General features: G+C 46.5%; 1 protein-coding gene across 25 annotated transcripts in view; it reads left to right on the top strand.

Annotated features, from left to right (window-relative positions):
* KALRN (kalirin RhoGEF kinase) overlaps positions 1 to 17,336 on the top strand; it is a 661,891-nt gene that overhangs the window by 174,351 nt on the left and 470,204 nt on the right. For all 25 annotated transcript variants that reach the window (XM_059162890.1, XM_059162900.1, XM_059162892.1 and 22 more), the window contains exon 2: positions 14,075 to 14,149. In XM_059162890.1, the coding sequence (XP_059018873.1) occupies positions 14,075 to 14,149 (75 nt within the window). The remainder of the gene's footprint in view (positions 1 to 14,074; positions 14,150 to 17,336) is intronic.

Genomic DNA, 17,336 nt, shown 5'->3' on the forward strand with positions numbered 1-17,336 from the left:
AATTTCCCATGGCTTTAATATTCTTGTACAGTATCCTATTTAATGGCTCTGTATAGTGGATATTCTGGGGATTACTATACCAGTCCTGTGTGGTTGAACATTGAGATTTTGTGGGTTTTTTCAATAGTATAAAGTCATAATATTTTACACCCCACCTTAACATTTTTCTAGGCTCTAGCATGTGATCTGTGTACTGAGTACATGTGCATTTTCATCCCTGGACAAGGCAAACTCATGGCTCCCTGGTCATGGCAAGGACTCCCCTTCTAACAGGAGCTGGAAAAGAGCAAAGAGGACCAGGTTTCCCGGTCTCCTGGAGGTATTTTGCTCAGATTACCGGGAAAAATTCAAAGTGTTAGAGAATTGACGAAGAAAATAGTTTCAGAGAACTCGGAACAGAATTTTAGCAGCTTTGATCATTTATTTATTCTACTTACCAGGTAGATTTGAAGTTCTGGCTCACCTGGGTTTGTATTTGCTACTCCCTGTACCTCGGTACCCAGATCTGCAACCTCTAGCTTTTCTTCCCCATTCACAATGGCCTGATAGCTCAAGGCCAATCAAGGAAAAGACCCACTGTGCCTGGACTTTCTTTTCTTTCTTTTTCTTTATTATGTTATGTTAGTCACCATACAGTACATCATTAGTTTTTGATGTAGTGTTCCATGATTCATTGTTGGCTTGTAACGCCCAGTGCTCCTCCTTAATGCCATCACCAGGCTAATCCATCCCCCCAGCCTCTCCCTTCTGAAACCCTCAGTTTGTTTCTCCGAGTCCATAATCTCATGGTTCGTCTCCACCTCCGATTTCACCCCTTCATTTTTCCCTTCCTTCTCCTAATATCCTCCAGGCTATTCCTTATGTTCCACAAATAAGTGAAACCTTATAATAATTGACTACCTCTGCTTGACTTATTTCTCTTAACATAATCTTCTCTAGTCCCCATCCATGTTGATGCAAAAGTTGGATATTCATCCTTTCTGATGGCTGAGTAATATTCCATTGTATATATGGACCACATTGGTGTTTTTTTTTTTTTTTTGAGAGAGAGAGAGCATGAGTGAGAGAATAGAAGCAGAAGGAGCAGCAAAGGGAGAGGGAGAAGCAGGCTCCCCACTGATCAAGGAGCCTGATATGCGGCTCAATTCCAGGACCCTGGGATCATGACCTGAGTTGAAGGCAGATGCTCAACCGACTGAGTCACCCTGGGACCCCAAGGCCACATCCTCTTTATCCATTCATCTGTTGAAGGGCATCTCGGCTTCTTCCACAGTTTGGCTATCGTGGACTTTCTTTGGGCCTCTTACTCTTTCCCTGCAGGCAGCTGGGATTCCTTATGGGGCTCTGAATATTCCACCTAAAGGTAGATATTAGGGCTGCTTCATCTTAGACAGTGGCCTGTCGTTGACATGCGTTTGGGGTACGGGTACTTCTGAGAATTGCCATGTGGACCCATATACATTTGTCTGGAGCCCAGCCTCATAAAGGCAGTGGGAGAGGGGTGCTGGGAGAGAAAGAATGGGGATGGCAGCTACAGGCTCCAACACATAGAAATCACAGTGGGAGGGTTGCCCATGACTATAGCTGGACACAGGTGGAAGGGGCAAGTAGTTGCTGAGCTCTATCAGCAGCTGGTCTTCTTTTGAGCATAGGAGACTTTACTTACATCTGAGGATACTGGCTAGGGCAGCCGAGGTTGGAGCACTTGCCAAACTGCTCAGATTGGGTAAGGGCTAGAAAAAATAAAAATTCAGAGGCACCCATGGGTGAGTGTGCACATCATGGCTTACGGGTATATAGTGGGGAAGTGAGGAGGCATTTTTCAGCTACCGTTTACTTTATCACTGAGTTTTCTTTACTCAACTTGTACACTCACCATTTGTTTGACATAATCAACACTTAATAATACACATCTGTTGTACTAGGCCACATGTTAAGGCTTCCAAGATGAACAGGGAAGAAGTTAAGGTGTGTTATATTTACTTAGCCATCAGTTATGTGTATGATTCCTTCCTATAGATTTTGTCTCTTATTTATAACCACAGCCTGTGAAGTAGTTTTTTTGTTTTTGTTTTGTTTTTGTTTCTGTTTTTTATCTCTGGTGAGGAAACAGAGACCCAGGGAGGTTAAGTAAGTTGCCCAACGGCACACAACTAATACATTCTGGAATTGCGAGTCAGAGTTGGTTCTCTCTGAATACAGAACCTGGGCTCTACTCAGGTCTGTGAGCTGCCTCTCAGGTTGTGCCTGCCCTGGGGGAGCTCATCATCTCATGCAAAAAGCAGCTTGTTGAGTGGATAGTGGCCAGGCGTGCTCTGCTGGGGCTGCCTTCCTCAGAATCCTTGAGAACCCCCTTTTTTCCCCACCAGACTCCAAGAGATCTTGTTAAGCAACTTTGTAGACCCCTTCTGCTGGCTCTAACTTTTCCCAGAACCCCTCATGGATCTAGGAAGGGACTTGGGTAAAGTTGTTCTCCCTCTACTAGTGGGGGTTAGAGGCCAGGGAATCTTCTAATAGGAAGGCTTCCAGGAAAGGCACTGCCTAGGCGTCTGTAAAACTCCTTTCATACTGAACCTCACTTCTGGCTCGCAATAACCGCAGTGAGAGCACCCGCTCTGACTGACCTTCTCCCTAGAGGATGGGGTCCTATACCTAGCCTTCATTTCCTACTGTCTGCCTCAGCTTCCTTCTATTCAAGCTGAGACATCTAAGTCATTCCTTTTCAGTTAATTTTTTTGCCAGCCAAACACAGGTTTCCATATAGTCCATGAGTGTTGGAAGAAAGTGAACCACGAGTAGGGCAGATGGTAGATGACAGGAAGTAGTGGTTAGAACTCAAGAGAGATTGTAAGATCACCTTCTGACCTTGCTTTAGACAAATGGTTCTCAGCTATTTACGGAACCATTGACCCATTTTGAAAATCTGGAGAAAATTAGAATGCACAGATTCTCTTCCTGGAAAACTGAGTACTCATGAACATATATGCAATAATTGGCATGCAGGTTCATGAGGTTTATGGTCCTCCCCAACCACACATGTTTTTGAGGCAGGGTTAAGAAGGTTGGTTTGGTTTACTAGGTGCTTCTGGAATATGTGACTTAGTATGTCTTCTGGTAAACCTAGTTGAGAGTTACTTAGGCAACTCTTTGCAGGCAGTGTCCCTCCTTTCTTGTTGTTTTCCATAATTCTGGAGAAAAATTCTAGCTTTGTGAGATATTTGGAATACTCTGGTGTCCTATTTAGCACTTGATATTGTTATGCTTCTTTCTAAAGATGTAGCAGGCATCATGGGCCAGACTGTCTTGAAATTGGTCCTTTCCTAGCTTATGCTGGCTCCTGGTTATGCTAGGTTCACAGGGGGTGCTTGGTTGCTTATCTCTGGCAAACATTAACTCATATTTCTGTTACTCTGGAGAGGGTGTAGGTCATGGGGAAAAAAAGAAAATATATGCTTTAGCAACTCTTCTCTGTGTTCCCCTAAACCCACCAGAGAGACCTTGATTCTCAACACTGCCCTGTCTGGTCTAGAACCTTGCTGAGGATCCCATAACCTTTTGTCTCTCTTCTAGATACTGCTTTTTCAGTTTCTAAACAATGTCTGAGAGCTTAAGTTTTATCATCTCTTTGGTATTTTCTGAATATTTGGTATTTTCTGAACATTTGTCTCTTGCATGTACCTCTACCTTTGTATTTCTTATATGATATTAAAATTACATGTTGATTTGTCTGATTCACCCCCTAGACTAAAAGTCTACAGAGTCAGGAACTCTAGATTTTGTATCATTTTACCCACAGTGATTAGAACTCTGCCTGAAATATATATGTACTCAATAAATATTTGTCAGAATGAATTGGGTAGTGTTTAGATACCCAAGGTAATAACCTAAGGAAAGATTTAAAAGTCACTTAAAACTCTAGAAATTTTTCCATGGCCAATCCACCTACCACAGATATGACTAACCTGAAAAGCATAGTATTGGGATCCATATGGAGTTTATGCTGTCTCATTTCCATGGGAGGGGAATGTGTGTGTGTGTGTGTGCATGTGTGTGTGTATGTGTATAATGTGTTCAGACCTTTCGTGGCTACTGCAATTATTTAAAAATAGTATCAAAACGAGTCTTTTTATTCTCTCCAGTAATCTCTCCGTGTCTATGTGCCTTCAACCTGTCTTTGTATTTGTTTATTTATCTGATATTTCTTAATATCTCTTTCATCTCTGCCTTTTTCCCCCATTCAGTTCATATATCCTAGGACTGGCTGGACAGCAGTCGATCTGAGTAGCAACTGTGCAACTAGCTCAGGACCAAGGACAGCAGCATACATATCCTTGAAGGGGGAGGAGGTGCTTTAGTTTGCTGAACTTTATTCAATAATATGACCTCGGGTATAGTTTTCTCACCTGTCAAGCTGCTGTTGCAATTCTATAATCCTGGTCATTACTCTGGCCCTAGGTGTTTCGTGTCTGTGATGGACCTGTGTCTGGTCTGTGCCTACTCCGTCCCTGTGGCATTGCTTCCACTGATGGGTAGTAAGACTAGGGCAAGAATGGCACAGCTCTGGAGTCAGAAAGTCTGGAGGTAGGAGTGGAGAAAAGCTCTGTGCTGAGATGAGAGGAACTGCTTTAGGAGCTGCCTATGAGGGTGTCCTGCTCTGAATTTTGCAGTTAGCTTTTGCTGCTTTACTGCTATGTGCATTTCCAGCTCTGGGGAGCAGGGCAGAGTGGGGGGTTAGTGGGGAGGTACAGCACCATTTCGTGTTTGCATACCTGCTGTACCACAGTGAAAGAGGCCAAAGCTGGATTTTCAGATCAACAATTTCATCTCAAACCTGAAGTCATGTCCTGATTAATTTAAAATTAATTAAAATTCAAATACACACACTGGGGAAGAGGGAAAGGAACTGAGAGTGAGGGTCCCAAGGACTGAGCCTTCTATATGTCTGAACCACATTACACACTTTCTGCCTCCACCTCTGAATATCTCTGTAACTCTCTCTAAATATATAAGCAAATATACTGTGAATGTTTAACAGTTGATTCATATTCATCACTGACTAATTCATCACTGGCTAATGTTCTGTGTTACTTTGAGGACCCATTTAAGAGTAATATTCGGTGTAGCAAAAAGACAATAAATTTACCACCATCACTACTATCCATGAGGTACGAGCACTTTAACCTAGTCTGTTAGCAAAGACTCAGTTTTTAAAAAGTGATGGTCAGACATAATCTCTTCTGAAGTAGGCCATTTTCTTATATCCAGAGAACACTGAACGTTGTCAAACTTTCCAGGGAAGGAGGGAGTGAGGGAGGGTGAGTGAGTGAGCCTGTGCGTGTGTGACAGCTGAGGTCTCAACTCAGCTAATATTAAATCTCGTGAAGATAAACAGAAACGGTTTGCTCATTAGCTGGGCTTAGAGAGGTGTTACCCACATGTGTAAAGTGCTAATTATTAGTGATCTTTAACACAGCTAATTTAGCAACGGTGTTACAAATTTCTGCTCTTCAAAAGTAGCCCATTAGCCAGGCCTTTATATCTAATATTGACTTTAGAAAGTTAATATTGAAATTGGCCACAATTAGAGTTCATATGGAAGCCTGAGAGAGAGAAAGATGAAGATGGGGGTAGTAACAGACAGGGCGAAGGACCAGGGTAGGAAGAGGCACAGCAGCCAGTGGGTGCTGGTGGTGTAGAGGGCACTGTGGCACTGGGGGGTGGGGGGGGATAAGAATTTGTCCTGGGCTGTTCCTAAGCTATATGCTTAGAGATAAGCCTCCAGAAACACCCCTCCCCCCCCAACCCCCCCGTCGGAGCTTAGGGTCTCCAGAGGGATGCAGATGGAGCGGCAGAGATGGCACAACAGTGAGGGGCCTGCCACATGACATACAAAGAAGGAGGAGGCACTGAGGAAGACACCCTGGACAAGATACACGGCTCAGTAGAACGCAGGGCAGGAAACAGTCATTGTGGGGAGTGACGGACAAGGGCGTGTCTGACTTTGGAGAAAGTAGATATTGCTTTTCCCTGGTGGAATGACTGGCTAGTCTGGCCCCTGTCCTCTCAAGTCCCTGACTGCTGCGTCACGTTGCATGACACCTAGTCAACTGGCTTGGAAAAGCTTAGTGTTTAGCCTTTACCAAAAGAGGAGCCCATGTTTTTGTTTCCCTCCTCTCTCCCTTTTTGCGTTGAAATCGGGTTAGCTGAGGCTTGTGAACATCCTTCTGTTCAGCCAGGGAGGAGCTGAGTTCTGCTAGGAGAGAGGGAGCTAGCGGCTGATGCTGCTTGGGCTGGCTTAATGCTTGCAGGTGTCCGTGGTGAGGGATGGTGGCTTCCGGCAGCCGGCCTCAGTGTGGGCGGATAGATCGGCAGGTGGGGGAGAGGCAGGTGGATCTCTACACTATGCTGTGTGTTCTGTTGCTGACACAAAGCTGCCCAGTCTCCTTCTCTGCCAGATTGATTCCTTCCTGTCAGTGCACACTTCCTGCCTCAGTGGCATTTGCTTTAACTAGAGATCCAAGGGACTTATTTATAGTCGCTGGAGGAGTTTTCCAACAGCCAGTTTCCTCAATTTCCTCAATAGCTCATTAGCATCTGTAAAGAGGAGAGGAGACATTCACCTCCATCTGCCCCGTGCCGGAGCGCGCGCTCGCGTGTTTGTGTGTGTGTGTGTGTTAGTACAGGAATGACCTGAAGGAGAGAAGGGACAGCGAGGGGAATGGAGATCATTGCCTCTGCCTACCAATGACTTCCTTCTCAACTCCAGGTGTACCAACAGTATCTCCCCGCCCTCCCCCAGGGCATTGCCCATCTAGTCCCTACACAGAAGGGATCATGTCCTTAAGTTTCTTTCCTCTATGATTCAGTTCCATGTTGAATTTTCATGGGGTCTTACTCAAACTCCCAGCCTCCTACTGGCCTGGCAGGTACCTCACAAACAAGCATGGTTCCTGCTTCTCTTGGACTTAAGGAGAAGATGAAAAGAGACAAAGAGACAAAGTTCTAGTGCCCCCAGCCCACACATTCTTTCTTTTTTTTTTTTTTTTAAGATTTTATTTATTTATTTGACAGAGAAAGAGAGAGAGAGAGAGATCACAAGTAGGCAGAGAGGCAGGCAGAGAGAGGGGGAAGCAGGCTTACTGTTGAGTAAAGAGCCTGATGTGGGGCTCGATCCCAAGACCCTGAGATCATGACCTGAGCCGAAGGCAGAGGCTTAACCCATTGAGCCACCCAGGCGCCCCCAGCCCTCACATTCTAGCACCCACTTCAGCAAGGGTCACATGTCCCATCGTCCCCCAGCTCCTTACACAGTAGAATGTGACATGCAGTTTACAGTCAGAGCCTGCTGGTTCCAGCTCTTTTCTGGAACCACAGCCTTCCTTTTTGACCAGCCAGGTGCCACCCGGCTCTGGTCTGTGCAGTGATGCAGTCCCAGCTCTCTGAGCTTCTGAAGGCACTTGCAACCACATCTTTGCTGTTGCCTTCCCAGGAACCTGCCCTGTTGAGATATCCAGATTTAGAGTGCTATCAGAGAGCCCAACTACCACCTCCATGCCCTCTTTTCCATCACTTCCTAACCCTGCTTTACTGTTTAGCCTGCATACTCTCTCCATCTCTGGCACATGCCCTGCTCACCCCATCTTCTCTGCCTTGGCATATGCTGCTTGCCACTGGGACACCATTCTGTGGCCCTATCCTTACTTGAACACTGGTTCAAAGACCACCTCCTTTCTTCCTACTCACCACTTTTACTCTCTGTCTTTTTACGATTGTGCATACTCAGTGTCAGTCCAGTATTTCTGGAGTCTCTTTTGCATGATAGGCACTGTGCTAAGTGCTGGGGTAGGGCAAAGAGTAAGAGATGGTCCCTACCCCAGGGTGTCGGAATCTGTTAATGGTGAGTAGAATGAAAACATAGAAATGACTTTTAGGAGAGAAGAGAGTACAAGGTGTAGTCAGGGATGGCTCAACTGGACAGGAAGGTCAGGGAAACTGCACAAAGGTAATGATGGATTTGGGAGGGATAAAAGAGGTAAAATCAGCAGAACCAAGCAACTGAACTGGTATTTGGGGTATAGGAGTGGGAGGAGTCTAGGAGGCCTCCCATGTTTCCGTTTGGATAAGTTAGTGAGTAGTGGCACTAATAATCAGGATATAGGGGATACAGGACAGCCAGGCTGGGAGAGGGCAGGAGGGTCTTCATCAGAACCTCAGAACCAGAAGTTGTTTTTCCTCCAGAGTCTGGTAGCTTCTGGGTGTCAGGGGAAATGGGCACTAGGTATTTTACTGGGCTGAAAACTCTCAGAGGGCAGAAATTGGGTCTCCCCTCCCAGGAAGATGATTGCCTGAAATGAACACTGTGTTCTCATTAGGTGTGGAGCTCTCTAGGGCAGGGACACCTCTCCTTCCCCTCTTTCTCATCTAGTATTGCCCCATGTTCAGGGCTTTGTACCCATGGGTGGGAGTGCAGGTGTGATGAAGAGGCATGAACCTGACTGGCTCCTTGTTTTCTAGGGCATGGCAGAGATGGCCTCTTGGTCTTTAAATGTATGTATAATACTGAGAGCAGTTAGAGAAGGCAGGGCTCTGAGGGTTGGGGTAGTGAGGAGATTTGTTGCAAAACTAAAATATCTGCTACATGAAGGACTGGGTTAAGCCACCAAAATCCGGAGCAGCTTGGACAGGTATTATTCATAACCACTCCGACTGCCAAAAAACAAGACATGGTCCAGTCTCAGTGCCCCAGAGGGGAAACTCCTCTATCTCTCCCATAGCCTTTTTACTCCAGAGCTGAATCTGGGTGATGGGTTCCAGGAAAGTGGCTGAGTCTTTGGGATTGTTGGGCGGTGGCGAGGGGGTCTTCCTGTCATGGAGGTGGGAGGGGTGACGAGCAGCTCTAGATCAGATTTGAGAGGTTCTGTTTAGACTAGGCTAAAGGGTGCTTGTATCCATCTCTGCCTCTGAGGCAGCTCTGAAATAGAAGACAGATGTTGGTATATAGATCTTCCACAAATGCACCATGCATATGAATCACTGGGGTTTCTTGTTAAAAAGCAGGTTCTGATTCTGCAGTCTGGGGTAGGGCCTAGATTATGCATCTCTAGCAAGATTCTAGTTGGTAGGGGAGGCTTGTTACTTTGAGTAGGAAGGCTTTAAGATGCACTTTTCCTTTGAGTTCCCTTGCATTCTGTACAGGTGATATCCTGTCTCTGATAACAGCTAGCCATCCTATCTGCATACCTGTCCATCTCTGCCTGCAAGCCCCCTGGAGAGTGGGGTCCCTTGCTTATTTGTCTAAGAACCACCAGGCCTAACGTAAGGCCTAACACATAATAGGTGCTCAATGAAGAACTGATGGAAGAATGGCTGTGGAAATAGGAAACAGTCCCAATTATACCCAAACTAAGGCTCAGCCTCATGAGCTCTTAGAACTCTCAGCTGAAACCACTTGTCTCCTGTGCAGCAGTTCAGTGAGTCAGGGCCACTCTGATCAAGGCTTCTGTGCTGGACACACTGGCATGGAGGGGGAAAATGAGGTGGAGACCTACCTGAGCACAGGTGACACAGGGTCAGGCCCAATCGAGGCAATGAGATAATATTAAAATACTTCCACAGTCACTTCTCAGTAAATGCACATTAAGGGGGTATGGCTGAGAACCGAAAAGAAATAAAGAACAATTCATGGGCACCCTGGTGGCTTGCACCTCCAGTTGCTCAAAACTTAGCTGCTGGTGTCTTTACTTGTAGAAATCAGCGCTGCTTTCTAGAGGAGCCTAGCATGGGGCACAAGGCACACAGCTGCCCTGGGATCCTCCCTGTGATCCCGGAACCATGAAACAACAGACGGAGGACCTCTGACACCAGGGCCAGTCCTGCTTTTGCCACGTGGGGTCCTGCAGAGGCTGGGAGCCGGGGAGAGGGAGAGGGGCACTTTGCCACGTGGGGAAGGCTGACTAGGAAGAGGTCAAGGGGAGCAGGCAGCAGCAATGTAAGCACAGCACATTTGGAGAGAGGACATGGTAGAAGTGGGGCTCAGAGAAGTCCCACGCTGGAGATCCTGGGGAGGTGACTGTGGTAATTTTTACTTCCCTAATAGATGCGGAGCATTTCAACTTTGCTAATTAACCGAACAGCAGGCTCGTAATTCTGACAGCAGCAGGACACAAATGGAGTGGGATTAGTGTTGAATGCCAGTGAAGCATGCCTTTGTCCTTAAGAGAAAGCAGGAAACACACCTTGGGTCAAGTCCCTGAGAGTGCCCTCTGGTTCTTTTTATTTTATTTTATTTTTTTCCCTACAGTAACTCCAAAGAGCACAGGGGCTTTTATTTCTTCTTGGTCTTTCTTTAGATCTAACAAGGGGGCTGCTGTTTCAACAGGCTTTTCTTTTAAGGGGGGAAGCTGATCTACAGTGGGTCTAGAGTTTGTAGGGTCATGGTGCTATTATCAAATATACTTTGCTCAGAGATAGCAAGTACAGGTCAGGTCTGCCTGCTGCTTCTGAGGTACGGGTGCCTCACAGAAATTCTTCCATAACTAGCCTTCCGTTTTGGTAACTTGGGCTGTCCGTAAAATGGGTTGATGTGTCTTGGGCATCCTGACCCTGAAACTGATTCCTGGGAAAGAATGCCCTGAGAGGCCAGGGAAGAGTTGTTTATCTTCCCAAAGCACATTGAACCTTGCTGGGAGTTTTTTTTCCAGTACTTTCTCTCAAAGCATATTGATCTGATAATCTGAGGATCTTAAAGGCCAATAAATATGAAGAAAAGGTTTAAAAAGCCTCAAACTATCAGAGCTGAGTGGGACCCTGGAGATCGTCTATGTGGATCACCAGCCCTTGGTGTGACAGATGAGGCCACTGACCTTGCGCATGTCACTTGAGAAAGGGTTACCATTTCATTCATTTGTTTATCCTTTCGTCAAATATTTATTGAACATTTTCTATGAGGCTGCCCAGACATGTACGTGATAGTGAAAATATGTTGCTATTTCATTGGTCCTGTTTGAATTAGTGTTCCATGGACTTCTCCTTTATTAGCTGGCTTCACAGGGGCCAGGGGGAATTGATACCTAGGACCCTCAGCCAGTGCAAATAGGTTTTCTACTCAAGGTCGCCAACTTCTGAGCTGCTGGGCTAATTAGTTTAGCTCTACTTGGCTTTACAAAATGCATATATTGTTGAAAAGTTGTTTGTAATTCAATTTTTGGCAAATGAAAAACTAATTCAAACCATTAAGGCAACTTCTATTTAAAGAAACCCTGGAGCAAATCTGTTTATAATGTGAAAAATCTTGTTGTTGTTGGAAAGGGTTATCCCCTAGTTAAGGATTTTGTAAATCTAGACACTTTAGGTTTTCTTATGGTAGGCTCACAACCTGGGAGGTAGTTCAGCTGTGGTCTAAACCAGATGGGGGAAGACTCTGGCCTGGGAAGAGGAAGTCTTGGGAATCTTAGACCAGCTCAACCCAAGATACTGAAATTTACTCAGGCCAATGGCCAATGGTTGCAAGCTGAGGGGAGGAGCCACTGCCTTTCTCTCAGGCCCTGGAGTCTGGAGGGGAGAAGGAAGAGGTGGGGCATGATGGGTGGGGTGTGAAGGATGGAATTCAGTGCTCCCTCTAGCTCTCCCTCCACAGGTAGGAGCCATGAGGGGGTAGGATAGGAAATCTTATGCTTCCATTATAATGAATTCCAAGGTCTTCTTTAATGTCTGGGAACTTCATGGAATTAGAGCCATCTTGTATACTTTAAGGGAGGTCGGGGAGAGGAAGAGCAGTGGAAAAAATAGGATAGGTGTTTTGAAGAAAAGAGGATTATGTCATTCTTGTCAAATCGCATTTGTTTGGGCCTTCCTCTTTTTGAACTCTTAAAAAATCTGGAAGCAGACAGGACTGAAGTTTAACTTTTCTTATTAAAATTTTTTCCTATAGAAATGAAGGTGTATATAGTGATAGAGAGGAGAATGTTTTAAAACTGATGTATACAAAGATGTATTTCACATATGAAAACAGGCTGTTTTGGGGCGCCTGGGTGGCTCAGTGGGTTAAGCCTCTGCCTTCGGCTCAGATCATGATCCCAGGGTCCTGGGATCGAGCCCTGCATCAGGCTCTCTGCTCAGCAGGGAGCCTGCTTCCTCCTTGATCTCTGCCTGCCTCTCTGTCTACTTGTGATTTCTGTCAAATAAATAAATAAAATAAAATAAAATAAAATAAAATAAAATAAAAAGAAAACAGGCTGTTTTAACGCAGAGGTGTCCTTTTCCACAAACAACTCATGCACCAGCTAAAGATGATCCTTGTCTAGTTGGTAAAGCTGGATTGGGCTCTCCCCTGCCGAGGAAGCTGAAACATCTTACTGCATGAATTGGGAAAAAAAACAAAACAACCTATGTGTCTGTTTGTGAATTCTATAATAATTTATATGGATTCTAAGTGGTTTCTAATAGTGAGATTTAATAGTTTCTGTGTTGGGACATAAGGTCAGAGTGTAAAGATCTGTGCAAACAATGCTTATCATTGGAGATTTGTTGTTGTTGTTGTTGTGTTATGTTTTTCTTCTTCTTTGGCCCACGTTCTTCTCAAAGTGAGCCTTGTACTGGGTTATTCCAGCATTAGGTCCTGTGGAGCAGCAAAGGGGAGCGACTGATGAATGAATAGGCTCACTGTCTTCATGTGGTGAAAAAAAATGAAGAAGAAATAGGTGAAATGGTCAGAGACACTTTGGGAATTTGTCTGGGGTTAAGGCATAACCCTCGACCACAGCAGACTGGCATTCTGGAGACACATCTCTCCTCTTCCTTGGTTGAGTGTGCAACTAGCTTATTTCCCTTCCCTAGGCCAGTGATCATAGCCTTGGGCTGTTGCCAGAATTCCCAGGCGAGTCTCGAAGCAGTCAGGGTTTAGAGGTTGAGACTGCCCTGAGTGGGAACCATCTTCCCAGTTTGTTTCTCTGCAGATTATCTGATTGGGACCACAAGGGAGTGAGCCATGCTGGGAAAGGCACCCGAGTGGTTGCCGGTGGTCCTGGTTCTGTTACACTGAGCTGATGCAGAACCTCCTCTCTTCCGGTGTCGCTTTGTGTGATGTCCCTGGTGGTGATCCACAGCAGAGATCCCAGTTACGGCTCAGAGGGTGTGGGCTGGCTATCCCTGAGAGTCTTTGTGGGGTGCTTGGGCTAAATGTAAGGCTGCAGTGGGCTGGCTGCGGTTTTATGTGTATGTGTGTCTGTGTGTGCACGCGGGGGCTTCTCTTCCCACGTGCCTTGTACTCGTACTGGGCTGGGTTGTCCTTTGAGGCTATTGTTTCTCCAGGCACATCATTATTTTCCATTCTATGTTAGCCCCAGGCCTCTGCCTCCAACCTTCTAATAGGAAGTCAGCTGGACCCCAGAAGGAACTCTGCAGCTGAGAAAGGAGATTTAGGCAGAGAATGAGTTGCTGAAGAAGGGAGTGCATTTACTTCCCAGGAGACTAGTGTCTCCCCACCTCCTGTCTGTTGTGGACTGCTGAGGGTGACATTGAGGGGGAGGAGGAAGAAGGGTTATTGCATTCAATTTTGCTTCCCACTTAGGGATATGGTGGTTTACTTTTACAGTTTGTACAATGAAAACTTAAGAGTCCCTGTGCCAGGTAGAGGAAAGGCAAAAACAATTACTTAGGGTATTGTGGTCCATCCTGATATTAATTAACCTGTTCCATTGGTGTTTACTGAGTGTACCGGACACCATGCTAGGCAAAGAGGTACAAAGTGGCTTTTTAAAAGCCCCGTCGTCAAGTTGCCCACAGCAGCAGGGCTGTGGCTTTTGCCTGCAAGGCATGGAACTTTGTATGTGTGGTGGGGGCGACCTGGACTATCGTCTCCCTGGAAGGGACACGCGCATGGCCTGGCATCATGTGGAAGTGTCCTCTGTGTTGTGGACCTTCTCCTGTTCCATTGGTTCCACTGGGCTGGGCTGTAGCACCTGAACAAGGCACAACTTTGTGGCGCGTGATGGGGTTGGGGTTCTGAGGGAGGTACCCAGGAATTCAGCCATCTGACCTCTTTCATCCCAATTCCTTCTGTTTTGTCATCCCACAGGGTCTTTTCGGAATGATGGTTTGAAAGCTTCTGATGTCCTTCCCATCCTAAAGGAAAAAGTGGCCTTCGTGTCTGGTGAGTGTCTGTGGAACTTTGCTCTGTAAGGGACCTGGAAGAGTGTGTGTGTGCGCACATGCATCTAGACAGTTGCTTTGTGGTGTGTGAGAGAAATTGGGGGTGTGATGCGGCACTCGGCGTGGCTGGCTGCATCCTTGCTCTGGAGCAGACAGAAAGAGAAGAGAGGGCACTGACCCCCAGCTGGGTGTTCTGGAGGACACTCACAACCATGGGTGGGAGCCTCTCACCCGCACCCCCACACATACAGCTGACCTCCCAACCCCTCCCTGGCCAGTTAGGTCCCTCATGGGCCACTGAGGTCCCTATGGAAAATGCTCTAGTTGGAGGAGTCTGTTTACCTCACACACTCCCAGAGGTTTTATTTGGGTTCATCTCTGAGTGGATCAGATAGGAGAGGATAATTTTTTCTGGCTCCTCTTTATCTCTCCTTCCTTGCAAAGGGAACTCAATTAAGTGTTTGTATCTATTTATTTTTCTGAATAATGGCTTCCAAATATTTATTTCTGACTTTTCTCTCTGACCCATCTTGTGCACCTGGATCTTTTAATGTCTGATTCAGGGGTCAGCAAACTTTACCCTGTGAGCCAGCCACCTGTTTTTGTAGGTAAAATTTTATTGGAACACAGCCATGTGCATTTGTTTAGGTAGTATTTGTGTCCTATTGCTGTGTCTTACTGCTGTGTAACAAGTTACCACAAATTTGGTAGCGTTCAGCAATAGAAATGTGTTCTCTCATGGTTCTGGAGGCAAGAAATCCGAAAGCAGTTTACTGGTCTGAAACCAAGGTGTCAGCAGGTCTATCTCCAGAGGCTCTTAGGAGAGAACTTGCCTCTTGCCTCTTCCAGCTTCTGGTGGCTGCTGGCATTCCTTGGTTTGTGGCCACATCACTCCCATCTCTGCCTCAGTGGTGCCATTGCCTTTCCCTCTTCTGTCTGCGTCAGATCTCCGTCTGCCTCCCTCTAACGAGGATACCTGTAACTGCATTTAGGGTCTTCTCATATAACCCAGGGTAATCTTCCTATCTCAGGATCCTTGAATAGTCACAGCTATAGACTCTCTTTTCCAAATAGGCTAACATTTATGGGTTCCAGGGATTAGGACCTGATATTTTGGGGGGCCACTGTTTAGCCTGCTATAGGCAGTGTCAATGGCTTCTTGCTAACTACAACAGCAAAGTTGAGTGATTTCCTCAGAGCTGAGATGGCCATAAGTTTAAAGTATTTACTATCTGAACCTTTAAGAAGAGTTTGGTGGCATGTGATGTAAGTGAAGGCAAGCTACAGGAGCACTGGCCATCCCTGTGGATGCTAGTTCCTGAGCTCCATTGTAGGCCTCCATTATAGAACCTCCTGCAGGGGCTGGGGTAAGGGCAGTGTCCACCAAGGATCATATTTAAAGAAATATACCCAAGTGCTTGTGCCTTGTGGATTGAGCATTTGTCTCCAGGTGATCCTGATAGTCCACAGGGAGTGGTGGCAGGATCACAGGGAAGGAACGAGTACCGTCTCACAGTATATGGCTTCACTCCAGAGCTGCTGCTGGCCTGGCTGTGGGCAACAGACAAAATGGAGAGAAGGAAGAGAAAGGAGGTGGTTTGGGGAGGAGAAACCAAGCAGCAGGTGTCTCCTGCATATTGAGAAGGAAGATGAGAGACTGATGATGATTCGGAGTGTGGAGGTGAGATGTGAGGACAGAGTATGCAATGGGAGTATGTGAGGTACAGAATGCACTCCTTGTTATTATTAGTAGTATTAGTAGTGATACTAGTGTTGCTGTTGCTGTGAGATGACATTGTCTGAGAAGAAGCTCCCTTTCCCCATGAGTGTGAGGTGCTTACGTATCTTATCAGGTAGCGAACCCCTGTCCCTGAAGATGCTGAAGCCCAGGCTGAACAGCCCCTTGGCGGGACCACATGGCAGTGATTTTGGTGTGGCTAGAGGTGTGGGTAAGACAACCTCTGAAGCCTTCCCACGCTTGGATTAGAGTGCTTTCTGGACGTGTGGGAGGACCATGTGTGAAAGTCCTGAGAGCCACTGGGCAGCCTTAGGCCCCCGACTTTTGCTGCTGCCCATAGCCTGGCTCCAGGATGTGACCCACAGCCCTCTATTCTGTGCTCTCCACTCCCAAGCAGAGCCCAATCCTATCTTTTCTTCTTTTTCTTTATGGCTCTGAGCCTCATTTAACTTGATATCCCTCCTGTCTGCTTGGTATCTCGCTAATCCTCCCATGTCTCCTGTGCCTGAACTTCCTCTACTGGCCCTGATTTACTCACATTTTTTTCCGACTTGAGCCTCTCTTCTTCCCAAGTCACTTCCCACTTTGCCTCCTCTAGGAAGCCTTTCTGGCTTTAATGCTGAGCCTCCAAACACCATCCTATTCTGCATCAGTCCAGGACCTATGATTGCACATGCAGTACACATGAGAACCCTTGTTTGATTGTTCAGCTGGAGCCCTGAGGCCAGGCCCAGCCAGCCCTAGAAAAGACCTTCCCTAAGGGAGCACACAGAATCAATGTGCCAGGAAGATGGTCCAGCATGAGGCAGGTAGAAGTTTCCCAGAGCAGGAGCAAGGGGGCTGGGGCATGCAGTTCACTCCCCTGTACTAATGTGGGCTGAGCAGCCCAGGGTACATCTTATTCATCTATGCACAGTGCCAGGAGCTTTTGGACTTAGGGAACATTGCCTTTCCATGCCCCGGAAGGATGCTGAGGATGTGAGGGAAACAGCTGGCTGCATCTGAAAAACAAAAACAAAAAACCAAAACAGAAATAAGAAAAAAACCAATAAAGCCTCTTACAACCTGAACTTTTAAAAGAAAAAAAACGTAAGAATAAAAAAAAAAACCCAAAGAAACCCAGAAGTGAAGAATGCATTGTTGCAGTTGCATTTCTTTCTGTGAAGGAAGGTGGTGCGGAGAAACAAACTGTTGGTTGTGCCCACCCCTGTCTGCTAGTCCCCCCAGTGTGGCCAGGGCAAGGGAAAGCATGCTGCCATGGGAACGCACATTTGGAAGAATCCAGTGAGTGCAGCTCCCCAGCTTCTGTGTGTGGGTGTGTGCACGTGTGTGTGACAGGCTCTGTGGCTGTGCCTCAGAGAGCCTCTGTCGTTCCAGCCTGGCCATTCTGCTCTGTATTCACAGCCTGTGTGCCTCCCTTTGCCCTCTCTGGCTCCCTTTGAGTGCCTGC

Source organism: Mustela lutreola, chromosome 2, assembly GCF_030435805.1.
Source record: "Mustela lutreola isolate mMusLut2 chromosome 2, mMusLut2.pri, whole genome shotgun sequence".
In the NCBI taxonomy this organism is placed as follows: domain Eukaryota; kingdom Metazoa; phylum Chordata; class Mammalia; order Carnivora; family Mustelidae; genus Mustela; species Mustela lutreola.